Genomic DNA, 18,256 nt, shown 5'->3' with positions numbered 1-18,256 from the left:
CGGCCGGAGCGAGGCCGGGCTGGGGCCTGAGTGGGGGGAGGGGAGGTGGGGCTCGCGGGCTGTTGCCTTGGTAACGGGAACAGAGGCGCCCCTCTGCTTCATCCGGGTCACGGCCTGTCCGCCGGTACCCCCAGTGTTCTCAGTCTGGCCCCCGGCCCCTGGCCTGTCCTTTGGTCTACTCCTGTCCTTGGTGTCCCTTTCCTCTTTCCTGATTTCTTCAACCTCACTGACCACTGTTTTAGACTCTCCCTCCAGTTCCCAGCGGACGCTTCCAGACTCGAAGTTTTCCAAAGCATGAGGGAAAAACGGAGGCGCAAGCACAAGTCATGCCCCCCCCTCCAATAAAGAGCACTTGCTCTATCCGAGCAGCAAACTTCATGCCATGCGGCCATCCCCTGGGCACTACAGCGAGCTAGTTTCGGCCACTCCCTTGGAATTCTCTCAGGCCAGCTGTGGAATAATGCCCACTGTCTGGCACTGCCCCGCCAAGGGTTCCTGCCTTCCCCAACTGTAGCTTCCAGAAAACAGTAGCATTCGGTAGCAGCCCCCAACAGCGAGATGCCGGGAGAGAGGGAGGCACCTGGGGGAGAGCACCATTAGGGAGAGGCAGGAGGCAAGGAGGCCTCCAGGACTCTTCCCCAGTGCCCCTGGTTCCCGGAGCTGGGTATGCCTCCAGGGTGATTGGCAGCTCTTTGTTTCAGCCCCCACCTCACCGCCTGCCGGCCCCCCCTTCAACTCCACCTTCCAGTCCCTCCGCCCCCCCGCTCCTGCTCTCCGCCTAGCCTTTTCCCCTCCCAGCCGCCTGCCTGCCAGGGGTAGTGAGCCGGCTGAGCGGCATGGAGACGCAGGAACTTCGGGGGGCCCTGGCTCTTCTCCTCCTTTGCACTTTCACATCTGCCAGTCAGGACCTGCAGGGTAAGCCTGTACCAATCTTCTTAGCCCCCTCTCTGCCTCCTCCCCATTTGCCCCCAGCCTAATAGCAGGGAGCATGTGGGCAAAAGGAGAGGGGAGAGTCCTGACACTGAATCAGAGAGAAGAGTTGATGAAGTTATGGCCCTTTGGGGAGGAGTTGACACCACAAGGTGGTGTCAACTGGGAGTGAGTGGGAGCTGGCCAGGGTCAGCATGAGGCCAGGGCAGAGGACTCAGGAGCTGGATGCTAGCTAGGGCTGCCTGGCTGGGTTGGTGTCTGAGCAACCCCAGGCACCCCAGGGTTTGGGAGAGCAGCTCAAAGGTGGCTTCTTTCACCCCTGGGATCCTGGCTGCCTAAGAACGGGATGGGGGGGGGGGGACCGAGAGGTCTGGGCCCTCCTGGAGGTCTGGTGGTAGGATGGGCCTGTGGCTGTGGGAGAGGTAGCTGGAGCAGATGACACAGGCACAGATTCTTTGCTGGCTGGAAGGGAAACCACAGATTGGCTAGGACGCAGGAGGCAGGGGAGCTGGGTCCTACGTTCCTGTAGGAGAGAGCCAGACAGTAGGAGGGTCGGAGCCTTCAGTGAGCAGCTGTTCTCATCCAGAGCAAGCGTGCTGAACCCCCAGGATGGGAGGAGGGGCACTAGGGTGTGGAATGAGCCAAACCCAGCCGTGTAAAGAGAAACTGCCTTCCTATTTCTGTGCTGTGGGCACCAGGTGCTACTCCTGCCTGGGATCAGCACAGTGACTCCTTTGCGCCACCTGGTGGGAGCATCTCAAGTTTGCGGGGTGCTGTTTCTGTATTTCCAAGTGAGCCTCAGGCCTGCTGGTTCCCAGAGTGGCAGTAAGGAAGGCACAATGCCTTGTCCTCTGATGGCGACAAGGGCTGAATTTCGAGGAGGTGACTAACACTATCGGGTGGTGATGAAGGATGCCCCACCCCCGAAGGCTCAGAGGAGAGAGCAGGCCTTAGCATTTGACAGGGGTCTGACCTTGATCATCCCTGCGTGACCAGTGATTGACCTGCTGACTGTGGGCGAGTCCCGGCAGATGGTAGCTGTGGTGGAGAAGATACGGACAGCCCTGCTCACTGCTGGGGACATCTATCTCTTGTCCACCTTCCGCCTGCCCCCCAAGCAGGGTGGTGTCCTCTTCGGCCTCTACTCTCGCCAAGACAACACACGATGGCTGGAGGCCTCTGTTGTGGGCAAGATCAACAAAGGTGACTGGTGGGCATCTCCTTTCCTGCCGTGGTGACCCCTTTGAGAACTCTTCCTCATCCCCACTCTCAGATCCCTCTTAATTCTCCTTGGGCTCCAGTGGGGACCGTGGACCCATCAGGCTGTGTCCAGGCACCAGGGGCACCTGGCGCTTAGGAGGTGCCTCAGGAGGCCAGGCAGCCAAACAATAGGGTGAGGCATCTGTAGGAATGGGAGTTGTATGTGGGAATGCCTGGGGGGAGGGGAGGCATGTCTCTGTGCCCCAGAAGTGGTATCACTGTGTCCCAGGGATCTGAACTGTCTCAGATCACTGGGACGGTTCAGTGGGTACAGAACTAGCTGCCACCCTAGCAGGGGAGAGAGTGATCTGATGACACTGAAGACTAAGAAAGTCCTAGTCTTTGAATCAATTTGGAAAACATTTTTCGTGTACCTAATATGTACAAGGTGTTGAGAGATACATAGCTGGATAAGGAATGATAGCCCTAGAGATGTGGTATTCAGAAGAATTGATCCATCCCGTCTCTCAGCTGGGAGACGGGATGGGGGACAGTGCACATACTGACCTCCCCTTCTGGGCAGTGCTGGTGCGGTACCAGCGGGAGGATGGCAAAGTCCACGCAGTGAACCTACAGCAAGCAGGCCTGGCTGACGGGCGCACACACACGGCTCTCCTGCGACTCCGAGGTCCGTCCAGACCCAGCCCTGCCCTGCAGCTCTATGTGGATTGCAAACTGGGCGATCAGCATGCTGGCCTTCCGGCCCTGGCCCCCATCCCTCCAGCGGAAGTCAGTGGGCTGGAGATTAGGACAGGACAAAAGGCTTATTTGAGGATGCAGGTGAGCAGGAAAGGAGGACCCCCTGAGTGTCTGTGAAACAGTTTGCACCGGTGGGAGGAAGAATTGGTAGGTCCTCCCACCCTACTCTGCATCTGTCCCCCCAGGGCTTCGTGGAATCTATGAAAATGATTCTGGGCGGGTCCATGGCCCGGGTCGGAGCCCTGAGTGAGTGTCCGTTCCAGGGGGATGAGTCTATCCACAGTGCAGGTAACACAGACTTCTGTTAGCTGACATCCTGGACCCTGGGTCCTGTGATCTTTGGTCCCTCCCATCCTCTTGACCTCCCTCCCCCTTAACAGCAGTTCTTTTGGCACACCTATTCCTGGGGCTTCTGACTCTGTGGTCCCAAATCTCCTTCACCTCTGACTCTATGATCTCCAAATAATACCATCCCAGCAGGAGGTGTGGGTCAAAAATATCTACTTTAAGGTCATCCCACCTACCAGCGTGGCCAGAAAAATAAAATGATCCAAAAAAAGAGTATAACTCTGAAGAACTCTGAGTGGGGGTGAGGAAGTTAGCTGCTTGGTCTTTCTTCGTTGACTGAGCCAAGCGTCTTGAGTCTTTTTTAGCTCCCACTGGCATCTGTCACCTACCAGCCATTTCCCTAAGCATTGCCCATCTGGCTGGTCTCTCTAACAGGGATGCTCAGAGGCTCTTGCCTAAATAAAATGTCCACTTCTCCCAGATATTTCAAAGAGCTCTTGTGGTGGAAGCTTGGGAGGGAGGAAATGGAATGTACTGGGGCCCTGGCCCTGCTTCGGGTCACCTCTCACTTGGATCCCTTCTGCCACTACCATGCCTAGGAACAGGAGGATTTGGGTTTTGACTATCTGTGAGGCAGCTCCCTTAGAGGGACCCTCATCCAGTGGAGGAGCAGGTGCTGCTTGCGCGTCACCACTGCCCTCCTACCATTCGACACCACATCTTTATTCCAAGACTCCAGCCCTTTGTTCCTGTTCCCTCCTTCCTCCTCCTTACCAGCCAGGCCCCTCCTCACATGTCCACCCTCTGTGTTTTCTTGTCCTCTCTAGTGGCCAAAGCACTCCACTCCATCCTAGGTGAGTAGGCCTCGCTGAGGTGAAGGGGCATGAGGATGTGGGGGAGGAGCCGCTGCCTGAAACTAAGTCCTTTTCAGCCAGGAATGGGGTGGGGTTTAAAGATAGGTGGGCAGCAGTGGCAGCACCTGGCGTATTACCCAGAGAGGGCACGGGGCTGGTGCCCCAGTTCTGAGCCTCTCTGCACCCTGGACCCTGACAGGGGAGCAGACCAAGGCGCTGGTCACCCAACTCACCCTCTTCAACCAGATCCTGGTAGAGCTGCGGGATGACATCCGAGACCAGGTTTAGTGGGCCGGTGAAGGGTGGCGCTGATTCTGGGGTGGGGTGGCAGATGCCAAGAGCTGACTCCGCCCCATCCTTCTGTCTACCAGGTGAAAGAAATGTCCCTGATCCGAAACACCATCATGGAGTGTCAGGTGTGCGGTGAGTAGGAGAGTAGGGGAGGGCTCCAGGTGGCATCAGTGTGCTCCCCACCCCAGGGCTTTGGCCTCCACTTCTGGTGAATTAAATGGTGACTTGTAGGTGACTCTGACTGTGCCCGCCCCACCGCCCAGGCTTCCACGAACAGCGTTCCCACTGCAGCCCCAACCCCTGCTTCCGAGGCGTGGACTGCATGGAAGTGTACGAGTACCCCGGCTACCGCTGTGGGCCCTGCCCCCCTGGCCTACAGGGCAACGGCACCCACTGCACAGACATCAATGAGGTGGGTGAGGACCCTTTCTGGAAGGGCACAGAAAGCTGGGGTGAGGGAGTTAGGAGAGGCCCAAGAAGGTGGGGTGAATGTTGGTCAGAAGCAGAGGAACCCTGGGTTTAGGAGAGGCTGGAGACCAGAAAAGACATATGAGAAGGAAGGGAGACAAGTCTGGGACGAAGACTGCAGGGCCACGCAGGGAAGGAGCTGGGAGAGTGGCAGGGGCATTTTGAGAGGGCTGGCTAGGAGGGAACCCACAGGAGGCTGGGGGTGGGATCAGAGCATAAATGAGGTTGGGGAGGGGAGGCCTGCAAACAGGGAGACCAGGAGCAGTGGTCCTGGGATCACAGGCAGGCGCCTGACCTCTTCTCATCCGGTCCCCAGTGTGCTCACGTGGACCCCTGTTTCCCGGGCTCCAGCTGCGTCAACACCATGCCTGGCTTCCACTGTGAAGCCTGTCCCCGAGGCTACAAAGGCACACGGGTGTCTGGTGTGGGCATCGACTACGCCCGGGCTAGCAAACAGGTCAGGTTGGGTAGAGTCCGTGGACAAAAGATCTTGGCTTTGCAGGGGTGGGGGACTTCTGGGTTGGATGTGGAGCCCTTGTGATAAATGGGATGAGGCTCCTGGCTCATCTGCCAGCTTTGCACTGGTTTGGGGTCTGGGCTTCATGTCCATGTTCAAAGATAAGGCCACCCCAGTGCTCTCTCCTGTATCTGAGGAGACCCACCGTAGGTCTGGTTCTACCCAAAGTCTGCCCCTTCAGGTCTGCAACGATATTGATGAATGCAATGATGGTAACAATGGTGGCTGCGACCCAAACTCCATCTGCACCAATACTGTGGTGAGCTGAACGCCTGAGTGTCTGGGTGGTGGGAATGTGCAACCCCCTCTTCAGATTTCCTGCTTCCCCTCCTCCTTCCCTAGGACATTACATGTGGTAGGTGTTCAACACGGACCTGGTTTGGAATTCTGATTCTGCATCTTACTAGCCATGGCCTTTAGCAAGTTATTTACCTTTTCTGAGCCCCAGCATCCTCGCTTGAGAAGTGGGGCTATTACCCTCCTTGAAAGGTTGTGAGGAGAACCTAAAGGAGATAAGTAATGGACCTGGCCTATTAAGCTGTGAGGGTCCCTCCTACACCCCTCGGGGGATGGGGATGTTGCTGGTTGTGGTGGGCTGACCCTCCTTCCTGAGACACTGCCTCCCTACTCTTAGGGTTCTTTCAAGTGTGGTCCCTGTCGCTTGGGCTTCTTGGGCAACCAGAGCCAGGGCTGCTTCCCAGCCCGGACCTGCCACAGCCCGACCCACAGCCCCTGCCATGTCCACGCGTACTGTCTCTTTGAACGCAATGGTGCAGTGACCTGCTCGGTGAGCTAGGCCTGGGGCTTGGAAGAAAAGGGGTGTGTGTGTGACCATGTTTAGGGACTGGTATGGGGGCTTGCATGGGAAAGGGAGGTGGGCCCGGGCCCAGAAACTGGTTGGTGAAAATAGAGCCTGAAGAGGGTGAGGTGTGGGGAGCCAGCCCAGACCACTAACTCCCACCCTTTGTGTTGCCCCAGTGTAACGTGGGCTGGGCTGGGAACGGGAATGTGTGTGGACCCGACACGGACATCGATGGCTACCCAGACCAGGCACTGCCCTGCATGGACAACAACAAACACTGCAAGCAGGTGCAGGGGGCAGGCGGGCGATGAGCAGGATAGGGCACCCCAGGCTGGGATAGGACAGAACTCATCCATCCATTTCCTCCCCCTGACCTTTAGGACAACTGCCTTCTGACACCCAACTCTGGGCAGGAAGATGCTGATAACGACGGTGTAGGGGACCAGTGTGATGATGATGCTGACGGGGACGGGATCAAGAATGTTGAGGTGGCTCCCAGAGGTCCTGACCTTTCCAGCTTCTCTGTGACGCTGTTGCCTTGTCCCATAACCCTGTTCTCCATTGGCCACTGGCAGCTCCTGAGGAGGGGCCCTAATACTCCACGTTAGGGAGCCATAAGCCTGGTGCCCACCATGAGGTGGACCACAGGGAAGTTGGGTGGGTGGCACGGAGCCAAGCAGGTGGGTCATCACAGGAGTGGTGATTGTAGACAAGGGTACAGGGATGAGGAAGGTGCAAGGTGGCCAGTGGTTCAAGGGAGGCCTGACTCTTTCCCTCCCACCCCAGGACAACTGCCGGCTGTTTCCCAACAAGGACCAGCAAAACTCAGATACAGATTCATTTGGTGATGCCTGTGACAACTGCCCCAACGTTCCCAACAATGACCAGAAAGACACAGATGGCAATGGGGAAGGGGATGCCTGTGACAACGACGTGGATGGGGATGGTGCAGGCCTGGGGCTGACGGGGGGGAGGCTGGGAAACCTCTTAAGAATTTGGATATGGTGGGAATGAAGCGGGGAGGCTGAGAATTTGGGAAGGGCAATGCTTGGGGGAAGTCAGCCTGGGTGAGAGATTACCTGTGGCAGATGTCAGTGGGAATGTGAGGGAGGGTGTGGGGTTAGGCAGGGAGTGGGCAAGAGGATAAGACAAGCTACAGGCAGATTTCCTGACCAGCTGTCCTCTGGATGGGAGATAGAGCTCAGGGCTTTCACCAACCTAGAAGACAGAGTGATACGTTCTAGTGATAACCTTGTGTTACCTGCATATCTTCTAGGCATCCCCAATGGATTGGACAATTGCCCTAAAGTCCCCAACCCCCTGCAGACAGACAGGGATGAGGACGGGGTGGGAGATGCTTGCGACAGCTGCCCTGAAGTGAGCAATCCCACCCAGGTACAGGGGAATGGAGAGGGCAGGGAAGGGGTGGGGCGACTGGTGGATGAAGCCCAGCCCTTTGGATGGGAAGTGGTCAGGTCACCCTCTTTAGAGTTATCAAGAGGAGATGGTGAGAATGGGTCCCTCTCTCTCAGACAGATGCAGACAGCGACCTGGTGGGGGATGTCTGTGACACCAATGAAGACAGGTAGGGTTTTGGCCAAGAGATGGAAGATTAGGAGATACTTTACTTTCCTCTAGTATGTTCTCAATTCCCTCTAGGGTCTAACTTTAACTCTCCACTACTATCGAGTAGCAGGTCATTCCCATAGTCTACCTTCCATTCTTACTGCTGGACCTTCACCTCATCTGGCTGACTGCAAGGGGTCTGGCTGAATGGAGGGTAAACCGCAGAGAGACTCCTAAGCAGAAGAGTGGGGAAGGATGTGGTACCTTTAAAAGCCTTTATTAGGTGCCTCTTTTTCCGGACAGTGATGACGATGGACATCAGGACACTAAGGACAATTGCCCACAGCTGCCCAACAGCTCCCAGCTGGACTCAGACAATGATGGACTTGGAGATGAGTGTGATGGGGACGATGACAATGATGGTGTCCCAGATTACGTGCCTCCTGGTCCTGATAACTGTCGCCTGGTACCTAATCCCAATCAGAAGGACTCAGATGGTAAGGCTGGAGTCCCCAGAGGATTGGGCTGGCATGGGCTTTGCCCAGGGAGAAGTGGCAGGCCTTGCTGGGGAGTGAGGGAAGGCAGGGTGGTGGAGAGAGGTCAACATCTCAAGGCCCGAGAGGTGGTAGTGTTGGCTACTGGCAGTGGCCAGGGCCTTCCTGAGCACCTGGCTTCATCCTGCCCAGGCAATGGCGTTGGTGATGTGTGTGAGGATGATTTTGACAATGATGCAGTGGATGACCCCCTGGATGTGTGCCCTGAAAGTGCAGAGGTAACCCTCACGGATTTTCGGGCCTATCAGACCGTCGTCCTGGATCCTGAGGGTGATGCTCAGATTGACCCAAACTGGGTCGTGCTCAACCAGGTACTAGGGCAGTGGGCTGGGCGGGTGCTGTCAGGCCAGACTAGCAAGCAGGGCCTAAGGAGGGCAGCACACCTGGACCAGGGCTTTTGTCTTTACTGCATACCACCAGGGCATGGAAATCGTTCAGACCATGAACAGCGACCCCGGCCTGGCAGTTGGTATGTAAGGGACACCCAATTCAACAATTTCAATGACTTCCAAATGGAGGGGTCCTACAGGCAGAGGATGGAGCCACACATTTAGCAGGCATCCCTTCCCATCCCCACCCCACAATGGGCATCAGTAGCTTTGCTGCCCCTGACTCTGATCCCACCCACCCACCTGCCCCCAGGATATACAGCCTTCAATGGTGTGGACTTTGAAGGCACCTTCCATGTGAACACAGTGACTGATGATGACTACGCAGGCTTTCTCTTCAGCTATCAAGACAGCGGCCGCTTCTACGTGGTCATGTGGAAGCAAACGGAGCAGACCTACTGGCAGGCCACACCTTTCCGGGCTGTTGCCCAGCCCGGGCTACAGCTCAAGGTCCTGCAGCTGCCCAGATTCCCCAATCCAGGGCCCTTTCCCAAAGGCTCCCCCACCAACCCTGGGGCCTCCCCCACTGCCTGAGTAGAGGGAACCCTCTTACCCAGACATCTGGCCTGGAGGTTGGCTCCCTGGGGCTCCAGAATATTCTCCTGACTCCCTTTTCCACCTGCACTTACCAACCTGCTGTCTTCCCTCGGTCGGGTCCTGGGGTTGACCCACTGTGTTTGCCGATGCCCCCTAGGCAGTGACATCAGTGTCTGGCCCAGGCGAGCACCTCAGGAATGCCCTGTGGCATACAGGTCACACCCCTGATCAGGTACGGCTGCTGTGGACTGACCCACGAAATGTGGGCTGGCGTGACAAGACTTCCTACCGCTGGCAGCTGCTGCACCGGCCTCAAGTTGGCTACATTCGGTGAGGGGAGGGGCTGAGCCCTCCCAAGGGACCCCAGGCCCAGCCTTTCCTTCACCTCTAGCTGGGACTCCCCAGTGACCTCCCCTCTACTCAGTGCCTTGGTGCCATTGGGCCCAGACTGGGACCACTTCTCTCTACCTCCCCTCTCACCACAGACTCGGCTGTCCTGGCCCTGCTTTCTTCCTAACACCAGGCAGCTTGGGCTCTGGTGCTGATGCTGCCGAGGACCTATAAGCAATGTTGGGCAAGTCCTTCTTTTTCTGTGCCCCATTTTCCCCTCTGTAAAATGAGGGTGCGTCTGGGAGCCTCCAAACCCCAGGCCAGTCTGTGGAGAGGCACATCACATCCAGCCCCATCACTGGTACAGCCCAGAACCTGCCTCATCAAAGTGTCTGACCTGGAAGGGATCATCATTTACAGAAGAGCTAATGGAAACCCAGACTCCACACCTCTTAGTAGTGAGGCTGAGGTTTCTCAGTTCAGCACTCTGTCCACAACTTTGCATTTCCTATTTGGTGGGGATGACAGGGAAGGGAGGGGCAATGGCCAAGAGCCCAGAGTGCAGGGACTTGGGTTGGTTCCCCTTTAAGGTGTCTGGGGCTGCGGGGTGCCAGGACAGGGGATGGGGGGGTGGACTAGAGCCTGGGAAGCGGGTGACTTCACCCCCCAGCCCATTGTACTCATCGTCATGGCAACCCAATCCTCGCTTGGAATGCGGCTGGTGCTTTGAGATGCAAAGGGGGCTGGACAAAGAGCCAGGGGCCTCAGGCCTGAGAAAAGCACCCCCCTTCCCTCCCCTTTCCTTCCTCCCTTTTCCCCACCTCCCTTCTCTCTCAGGCCTGGTGAATCCAAGGGGGGTTGGGGATGAACAGGGCCAGGTCATGGTGGCACAGTGCCCACTGGCACCCTAGCACCAATGGACACCCCTATCCTGGACAGGGTGAAGCTTTATGAGGGTTCCCAGCTAGTGGCCGATTCTGGGGTGATCATTGACACATCCATGCGAGGGGGGCGTCTTGGTGTATTCTGCTTCTCCCAAGAAAACATCATTTGGTCCAATCTCCAGTATCGATGCAATGGTGAGCCTCCAGACGGAGATCAGCCTGACCTCTCCTGCCTTCATGGGAGTTACTTCTTCTGACCTTAATCATATCTCCTTTCTCAGACACAGTGCCTGAGGACTTTGAGCCATTCCGGAGGCAGCTGCTCCAGGAAAGAGTGTGAAGAGGTGGCCACCGGCTTCAGAATCCTGATTTTAGACCCTCAGGCCTTGGGGTCCATCCTGGAGACCCTGGGGTCTAATTTACAGCCCCTCAGCCAAACACAGAACCTCCTCTGGCACCCATCAGTTCAGCCCCAGAGGTGTGGTGACCCCACTGTTCAGGACATGAGAAGTTTTTGAGGGGTATTTCTCAGGCATTAACGCCAGGAAAGACAACAGCACGTTGCCATAAAGTTCCAATTGTTTTCTAAGCCAGTGCAATTACTTATTTTAGGGGTTTTGCCGGGATAGTGTGGGGAGCAGGAAAAAACCTGAGGCGGGGAGAGGACTAGCAGAATGGAAGTTAGAGATCTAGAGGAAATTTGGCTGAGTCTGGGGCACGGTGAGGAAGGTGCTGGACGGGGGTTAGGTGAAGGACGGAGGTTAGGTGAAGGATGGGGTGGTGGTCGGAGGATGGCTAAAGTCCTCCCAGCCCCACTTACTCACGGTGGCAGCGGCGACACTCCAGTCTATCTTAGAGCAGCCGGGTTCGAGAGCCAGGAGGGCTGGGGCTGCCCCGCTCGGGGTGAGGGGGAGGCCGGGGGGCCGAGGGGGCCGGAGGCCGGGACGAGTGCAATATTGGCGGGGGAAAGAACAACACTGCACCGCGTCCCGTCCCTCCCGCCCGCCCGGGGCCCGGAATCCCGCTCTCCACCGCCTGAAGCCGGACCAGCCCGAGAACCCGGGACGCGCTGGGGAGTTAGGTTCACCTTGGAGGCCAGACAGACTTGGCGCCCGGAAGAGGGTGAAGGGGGTGGTAAGGGGAGGGAGAAGGGGAGAAGGGGAGACCGCGATATCCCGGAAGGCCGCTTTCAGACGCCGGGGCGTTGCGCGCGCTTGCTCTTTAAATACTCAGACTGCGCGGCGCGGAGCCGTCGCCATGGTGACGCGTGTCCCAGCAACCGAACTGAATGGCTATTGCCTGGCAACGCCAGGGGTTGAAGTTTTGGGGCCTCCCACCTAGATACTCGCCCTTTCTCTAGCCGGCGGGTGGGGGTGCTTCCCCGCCTTCGGCCCGCGCCCGGGCGCGATGACGTAAACGCCCTCCGGCCCCGAGCCCGCCCCCAGGTCCGGCTGCCGCACAATGCCGCGCCGAGCCGGCGGAGTTGCGCGCGTCTGGGAGCTGTGGTGTTTCTCCTCTTCCCCGGCTTCCCTGCAATCCTGCCGCACCGAAGTGTTCTTAAAATTCATTTCTCAATCTGTATTCTTTGGGGCTAAGAATTGTTTCCTAATGCGGACGTAATTGCTTCTGTCGGTCTAGACCGCAACCCAGGACCTCCAGATGGGACTCGATAAGCTCCATGTGCGCCGTTGTGGCCCCAAATACTCCTTGGTCCCACGTGTTTCTGCCCTTCAGAATATCACTTGGTCTTCCCAAATCATGCGCGCTCACAAATGGTTTTGCACCACCCCCATCACCTTGTGCCCACCGGCCCCAAATACCACTTTGCTCCACAAAGGATAGTTCCGTGCCCCTAAATACCATTCTGTCGCCCCACCTATTCTCTGCCTCATAAATACGTAACTAATCTGTCCCATTCTCCCTCCCACATTCCGCTGCCCTCTCCAAATACCTCGGTGCCCCTTCCGTGTTAACTCAGGATTCCACCCACTTAGCGCCATTTCCTCCAGACACCGCCCCCACGCGCCTGAGTCCCCTCCTAAAGCTCCAGCCCCTCCGTCGATGGTACAGTGTGTTCCTCCCCTTCTCTGTCCAAGCCACTGCTTCTTCTTCCGGCCCGGGCCTGCCCTCCCCAGCCTCTCTCTGCCCCAACTTAGGCAGCGCCACCCAACCTCCTCTCCCCGGACGAGGCAGCCCCTCAGCCCGCTCGGGCAGGCCCGGTGAGGCTCCCGGTGACCGCTAGAGGGCAGGAGAGCCCGGCCAGCGAGCCGCCGCTACAAGGTGGAGGACTGGGAAAGCAAAGACCCTAGGGTTCGGCCGAACCCAGATTTCATATTTCTTTAACTGGAAATTTCTTCCCCCTTCCCCTTCTCGGGAGAAAGTCAAAGAAGGAACTCAGGCTGCTGGAAAGGCCGGCAGGGGCCTGTACTGTGGGTTTCAGTGTAGAACCGTGTGTGGAACGGGACAGGAAGCGGTTAGAAGAGTGGGGCTGTTCCGGGAAGTAGTGGGGTGGAGGGGGTCCAAAACTAGCACCTAGTTTACTCATTATCGAGCCTTCCCCTTCCTTCTCAGCCCCCAGAGTGGGACTCCAAGGGACCCAGGGAGAATGGGGCAATGGTGCGGGGGACCTGAGGATGAGCTTCCCGGCTTTGACCTAGCCCACTTTCTCTGTTACTTTTCTCACCTTGTCTTGTCCTGGGGCTAAAATAGGACCATGGGGACCCAGGTCAGGTTCCAGACTCCCTCCACCGCCTTCTGGAGCCAGGGAGTGGTTGGTGAAAGGGGGAGGCCAGTTGGAAAACAAACAGGTTGTCAGAGGGTTGAGTGATTGGAGCCCACGTACCCTATTTGAGGGGCCAGGAATGGTTGGGGAGGAAGAGGAAGAGGAAGAGGTAGGAGGTAGGGAAAGGGGGAGGAGGCGGAGCTTTGTCACCTGTCACCTGCTCTGGCTGAGCCTAGGGCGGGCGGGGGACCGGTATAAATCAGCAGGCGCTGTGCCTGCTCCACCTCATGCGCACTGCCTGCCTGAGTCTGTTCTGCCCCCTCCCCACCACTTGGCCAACACCATGACACCGGACATCCAGGCCCCTTTCTTCTTCCTGCTGCTGCTATTCCAAGTGCTTACAGGTGAGGGGCGCAAGGTGGGGAGGGGGTCTTCCCAGCCTTTCTGTGGGTTTTGCTTCCTGGGAGATGGCATCCAAGAGGCAGAAGTTGCAGACAGGGGTGGCCCAGTCTGTGCCAGAATAAAGAATAAAGGAGTGAGGCTAAGGACAGGCTGAGAAGAGACAGCCCCCCAGGAGAGTGGGTGCCAGGGGCAGGCGAACGTCCTGAAAAGAAGTCTGGAGGGGGTGGGGGTGGAGTCAGGAGAGGTAAATCTTAGGAGTGGAGAAACCCGACAAGCCAGGAGCAGACAGATATGGGAAGAAGGAGGGAGGCTGCCAGCAGGGAGGGAGGAGGAGGGCTGACCTAGGGGCCACTCCCCAAATCCTCCTAGCATTACTTCTTCAGATGCCAGAGAATGTATTTTCTCCTTGTGCTGATTTGTCCCCCAACCCAACTCTGTAACCTCAACTTCTGACAGCTGCCACCAACCCTACACTAACAATCTTTCTTACAGTCTCTGATACAACCCCACACAGTAGTGTACAGGCTTTGAGTAACCAAAGCTCTGCCTCAGGCTCGGCTGCCTCTCCGGTCTACGATGGCACCTCACCCTGGGCCACCAGTGGCGCCTCACCTCCGAGCACCAGCCCTGCCTCAGGCTCGGCTGCCTCTCCGGTCCACGGTGACACCTCACCCTCCAGGCCCAGTGGCACCTCACCTCCGAGCACCAGCCCTGCCTCAGGCTCGGCTGCCTCTCCGGTCCACGGTGACACCTCACCCTCCAGGCCCAGTGGCACCTCACCTCCGAGCACCAGCCCTGCCTCAGGCTCGGCTGCCTCTCCGGTCCACAGTGGCACCTCACCCCGGGCCACCAGTGGCGCCTCACCTCCGAGCACCAGCCCTGCCTCAGGCTCGGCTGCCTCTCCGGTCCACGATGGCACCTCACCCCGGGCCACCAGTGGCGCCTCACCTCCGAGCACCAGCCCTGCCTCAGGCTCGGCTGCCTCTCCGGTCCACGGTGACACCTCACCCTCCAGGCCCAGTGGCACCTCACCTCCGAGCACCAGCCCTGCCTCAGGCTCGGCTGCCTCTCCGGTCCACGATGGCACCTCACCCTGGGCCACCAGTGGCGCCTCACCTCCTAGCACCAGCCCTGCCTCAGGCTCGGCTGCCTCTCCGGTCCACGGTGACACCTCACCCTCCAGGCCCAGTGGCACCTCACCTCCGAGCACCAGCCCTGCCTCAGGCTCGGCTGCCTCTCCGGTCCACGGTGACACCTCACCCTCCAGGCCCAGTGGCACCTCACCTCCGAGCACCAGCCCTGCCTCAGGCTCGGCTGCCTCTCCGGTCCACGATGGCACCTCACCCCGGGCCACCAGTGGCGCCTCACCTCCGAGCACCAGCCCTGCCTCAGGCTCGGCTGCCTCTCCGGTCCACGGTGGCACTTCACCTGCCAGGCCCAGTGGTGCCTCATCTCTGAGCACCAGCCCTGCCTCAGGCTCGGCTGCCTCTCCGGTCCACGGTGGCACCTCACCCCGGGCCACCAGTGGCGCCTCACCTCCGACCACCAGTCCTGCCTCAAGATCAGTTATTACAGCACACGAGGGCACCTCTTTTAAGGTTACCATGACCCAAGCCAGCAAGGGCACTCCAACCACAGTTCCCAGCTCTTATACTCCCACCATTTCTGCCAGCCACACTACCGGGACAATTGCCAGCAGCACTAACCAGAGCATAGTACCTCCCACCTCCTCCAATCATAAGACTTCTCAGCAGTTGCCTATTAGGGTCTCCCTGTTCTTCCTGTCTTTTCGCATTACGAACCTCCAGTTTAACTCTTCCCTGGAAAATCCCAGCACCAGCTACTACCAGAAGCTGCAGAGAAGCATTTCTGTATTGGTGAGTAGCTGCCTTTCCTCCACCGTGCTCCCCTGAAGCAGCCTTCAGAACTCTTTGAAGACCTTGCATCAAAACTTAGTCCTTTCCCTCTCACCCCAGTTTGTGCAGACTTATAAACAAGAGGATTTTCTGGGCCTCTCAGACATCGAGTTCAGGTACAGTTCTGGGTGTGGACTCTATGTGGGATGGGTGGATATTGTCTTGACTGTGGGAGGGGCTGGTGTGCTTGTGGTTGCGGGGCATGGGTGGTGTGCTGACCCAGAAGCTGGGACCCATGGCTGAGTTGCCTGTTTCTCTCTGACCAGGCCAGGATCTGTGGTGATAAAATTAACTTTGGTCTTCCGAGAGGGTACCACTGCCCACAACGTGGAGAGACAGCTTGGTCAGCTTGAAGCAGCAGCAGTCAAATATAACCTGACCATCAGTGGAGCTAGTGGTGAGAGCACTTCCCCAGCTGCCAGCCAACACCACACTGCCCGGGACCCTCTCTCTCTCCAGCATCTGGATTCCTGCTTTTCCTCTTGGCACTAATAAGGGGAGGGTCACCTCCTTTGAGAGAGTGCTCTGACCGCTGCTTTTCCTTTTAGTGCGTGATGCATCATTTCCTTCCTCTGCCCAGTCTGGGTCTGGGGTGCCTGGCTGGGGCATTGCCCTGCTGGTACTGGCCTGTGTTCTGGTTGCCCTGGCCATCATTTATCTCATTGCCCTGGTAAGTGCTCAGTCCCCAGCCCTGACGATAGTCCCTCTGCTAGAAGGAACCCCCATGCCCCCCATTACCTCCTATCTCCCCAGGTTGTGTGTCAGTGCAGACAAACGAACTATGGGCAGCTGGACCTCTTTCCAATCCGAGATGCCTACCATCCTATGAGCGAGTACCCCACCTACCACACCCATGGGCGCTATGTGCCCCCTGGCAGTACCAAACGGAGCCCCTTTGAGGAGGTGAGGATGGCGGAAGGAGGCAGAGGCTTTGGCTGGCAGGGGTTCTGAAAGGGTGCTGGGAAAGCCCAAAGAACTTAGAAGAGGTGAGAGTGACAGTAGGCAGTGAGGGCCTGACAAGGCTGGGGTTGGAGGTCAGGCGAGTTCTGGGGGAAAGGCCTTGGGAAGAGACCATGGAAGAAGGGGGACCTCAGTAGGGGGTGCCCCCACTACCAGCACTCCCAGAAGAGCATTCACTGCTCTGCTGAACTGGTGCCAGGGCTGTTCACTGGGATGCCCAGAGGCGAAATGAGTGGGGCACTGCGCCCAGGGGAGCCCTTCATGGGAGGAGCACCTGTGCCCCAGCTTGTCTCCTAAGAATGGAGGGTAGATTGAGACAGACTAGTGGGGAGGAGGGGTCTCTGAATTGGGGAAGAAGTCTCACCAAGCCAGGTAAGCCTGGGTGCCGGGTGAGGGGGAGGTTCTTGGGAATCTCCGGAGAAGCACAGACCCCTCCTCCCTCTTTCTTCCTTTCCCTCCAGGACCTAGTAAATAATTACTTGGCCACCTGGGGCTGGAAAGCCACTCCAAGTGGGGGAGGGGAGAGGAGTTTCCTTTTCTTGACCCCATTTTTCCTCCCCCTGGGGACTTCCTTCTTCCAGTTTTACAGACAAACACACACCTCCTTGGGCTGGAGGAGCAGAGAATGGAGGGGGAAAGGGGCAGAAGGGGAAAGCAGGGGGAGCTGATAAGAGCCGAGGGGAGGGAGGGAAGGGGAGCTCGAGGAGGAGGAGGAGGAGGAGGAGGAGTGGCCCTGTTTACAGTCACCTGGCTGCCGGTGGTGACCAGCAGGTGCTCTCTCCAAATTAACCCTTTGAGAGCTAGTCAGGCGCCTGGACCATTCACCCCAGCCACGGGGTGCCATCCAGGGGCCTTGGGGAGGAAGCTTCTCCCAGGAAAGCTTCTGCCCCTCACCCTGGATCCCTTCTCCCCCTACCTAGGTTTCTGCAGGCAACGGTGGCAGCACTCTCTCTTACGCGAACCTGGCAGCCACTTCCGCCAACCTGTAGGGGCACGTTGCCTGCTGAACATCCAGCCAGCTCCGACTGCCTCCCTGGGTTTCTTCACTGCTGCAGCCCCCGCCTTGCCCCCAACTCTGCTCTGGGCTGGTGAGCTGGGCATTCAGGTGGGCTGCCTCCCTCACAGGCCCCCACCAAGTCCCCTAACCCATCTTAGCCCTGGCGAAGCCCATCTGAGCCCCTGGGGACAAGCCTGAGGCAGTGGCTCCCAGGAAGACTGGCCCGGACAGGTGGGAGATGGTAGTGGGAACCTGAACATGGCTGAATAAAACTCGGGCCTCCTCTGCGCTGACCGCCAACTTTTTTTTTTTTTTTTTTTTTTGCGGTACGCGGGCCTCTCACTGTTGTAGCCTCTCCCGTTGCGGAGCACAGGCTCCGGACGCGCAGGCTCAGCGGCCATGGCTCACGGACCCAGTCGCTCCGCGGCATGTGGGATCTTCCCGGACCGGGGCACGAACCCGTGTCCCCTGCATCGGCAGGCGGACTCTCAACCACTGCGCCACCAGGGAAGCCCAACCGCCAACTTTTGGTCTGTCTTCTGTGACCTGCTGATAGAGGGGCGGTCAAAATGTGTGTGAGGGGGTCTGGAAGAGGCCTTGGGAAAGGAGAGGGAGGAAAGAAGGCCAGAAGGAGCGGGGTTCACTTAAGAAGTAGGTGACATTGGGGCGCAGGAGTGCTTGGTGGAAGAACTCGAGTCACCTCTGTCACCTCTCCTGCATGGCTGGCGGCTCAAGAGGAAGGAGGAAATGAAACCCGGCGGCTCCATCGGCCAGCGTGACCCAGCTCCGCCCGCACGCACGCCCGTAGCTTTCCCCTTTCCCCGGGCCTGGGTTTCACTCCCGCGCCCTCCTCTCCCCTTGGCACGGTGCACCCAGGCGGCTCTATTCTT

The 18,256-nt window shown here is 58.1% G+C and overlaps 2 protein-coding genes across 3 annotated transcripts; both read left to right on the top strand.

The window, feature by feature from the left end:
• Nucleotides 1-307: 307 nt before the first annotated feature.
• Nucleotides 308-10,958, top strand: THBS3 (thrombospondin 3). Its single transcript, XM_082614188.1, has 23 exons — nt 308-915; nt 1,927-2,133; nt 2,714-2,970; nt 3,075-3,177; nt 4,005-4,031; nt 4,231-4,313; nt 4,403-4,454; nt 4,586-4,734; nt 5,107-5,247; nt 5,489-5,566; nt 5,942-6,094; nt 6,286-6,396; nt 6,490-6,597; nt 6,896-7,055; nt 7,386-7,504; nt 7,642-7,694; nt 7,979-8,172; nt 8,362-8,540; nt 8,650-8,698; nt 8,872-9,068; nt 9,313-9,485; nt 10,425-10,564; nt 10,651-10,958. The coding sequence occupies exons 1-23, from the start codon at nt 837-839 to the stop codon at nt 10,707-10,709; spliced, it is 2,871 nt and encodes a 956-aa protein (XP_082470314.1). The 5' UTR covers nt 308-836; the 3' UTR covers nt 10,710-10,958.
• A 2,386-nt stretch (nt 10,959-13,344) lies between these two features.
• Nucleotides 13,345-17,666, top strand: MUC1 (mucin 1, cell surface associated). 2 transcript variants are annotated; one of them, XM_082615384.1, is made up of 7 exons: nt 13,345-13,495; nt 14,046-15,370; nt 15,470-15,525; nt 15,676-15,806; nt 15,958-16,079; nt 16,163-16,312; nt 17,290-17,666. In XM_082615384.1, exons 1-7 carry the CDS (start codon nt 13,435-13,437, stop codon nt 17,356-17,358), a joined length of 1,914 nt encoding a protein of 637 aa, XP_082471510.1. In that variant the 5' UTR covers nt 13,345-13,434; the 3' UTR covers nt 17,359-17,666. The 2 variants fall into 2 exon arrangements, with proteins under 2 accessions (XP_082471510.1, XP_082471509.1); XM_082615383.1 differs by having other exon boundaries at nt 13,363-13,495; nt 13,986-15,370.
• The last annotated feature ends 590 nt before the right edge of the window (nt 17,667-18,256 follow it).

The sequence above is a fragment of the Mesoplodon mirus genome (assembly GCF_964341445.2).
Source record: "Mesoplodon mirus genome assembly, chromosome: 3".
Classification (NCBI taxonomy): domain Eukaryota; kingdom Metazoa; phylum Chordata; class Mammalia; order Artiodactyla; family Ziphiidae; genus Mesoplodon; species Mesoplodon mirus.
The sequence above is the reverse complement of the archived record's forward strand: the minus strand, read 5'-3'. Positions and strand labels throughout refer to the sequence as shown.

Bases quoted from the DNA above. Each gene is read 5' to 3' on its own strand.
- MUC1 (XM_082615383.1), top strand. From the start codon at position 13,435: ATGACACCGGACATCCAGGCCCCTTTCTTCTTCCTGCTGCTGCTATTC. The intron at 13,496-13,985 runs GTGAGGGGCGCA...TCTTTCTTACAG, and splicing joins GCTATTCCAAGTGCTTACAG to TCTCTGATACAACCCCACAC. The intron at 15,526-15,675 runs GTACAGTTCTGG...CTCTCTGACCAG, and splicing joins CTCTCAGACATCGAGTTCAG to GCCAGGATCTGTGGTGATAA.
- THBS3 (XM_082614188.1), top strand. From the start codon at position 837: ATGGAGACGCAGGAACTTCGGGGGGCCCTGGCTCTTCTCCTCCTTTGC. The intron at 4,032-4,230 runs GTGAGTAGGCCT...GGACCCTGACAG, and splicing joins AGCACTCCACTCCATCCTAG to GGGAGCAGACCAAGGCGCTG. The intron at 9,069-9,312 runs GTCCTGCAGCTG...GATGCCCCCTAG, and splicing joins AGCCCGGGCTACAGCTCAAG to GCAGTGACATCAGTGTCTGG.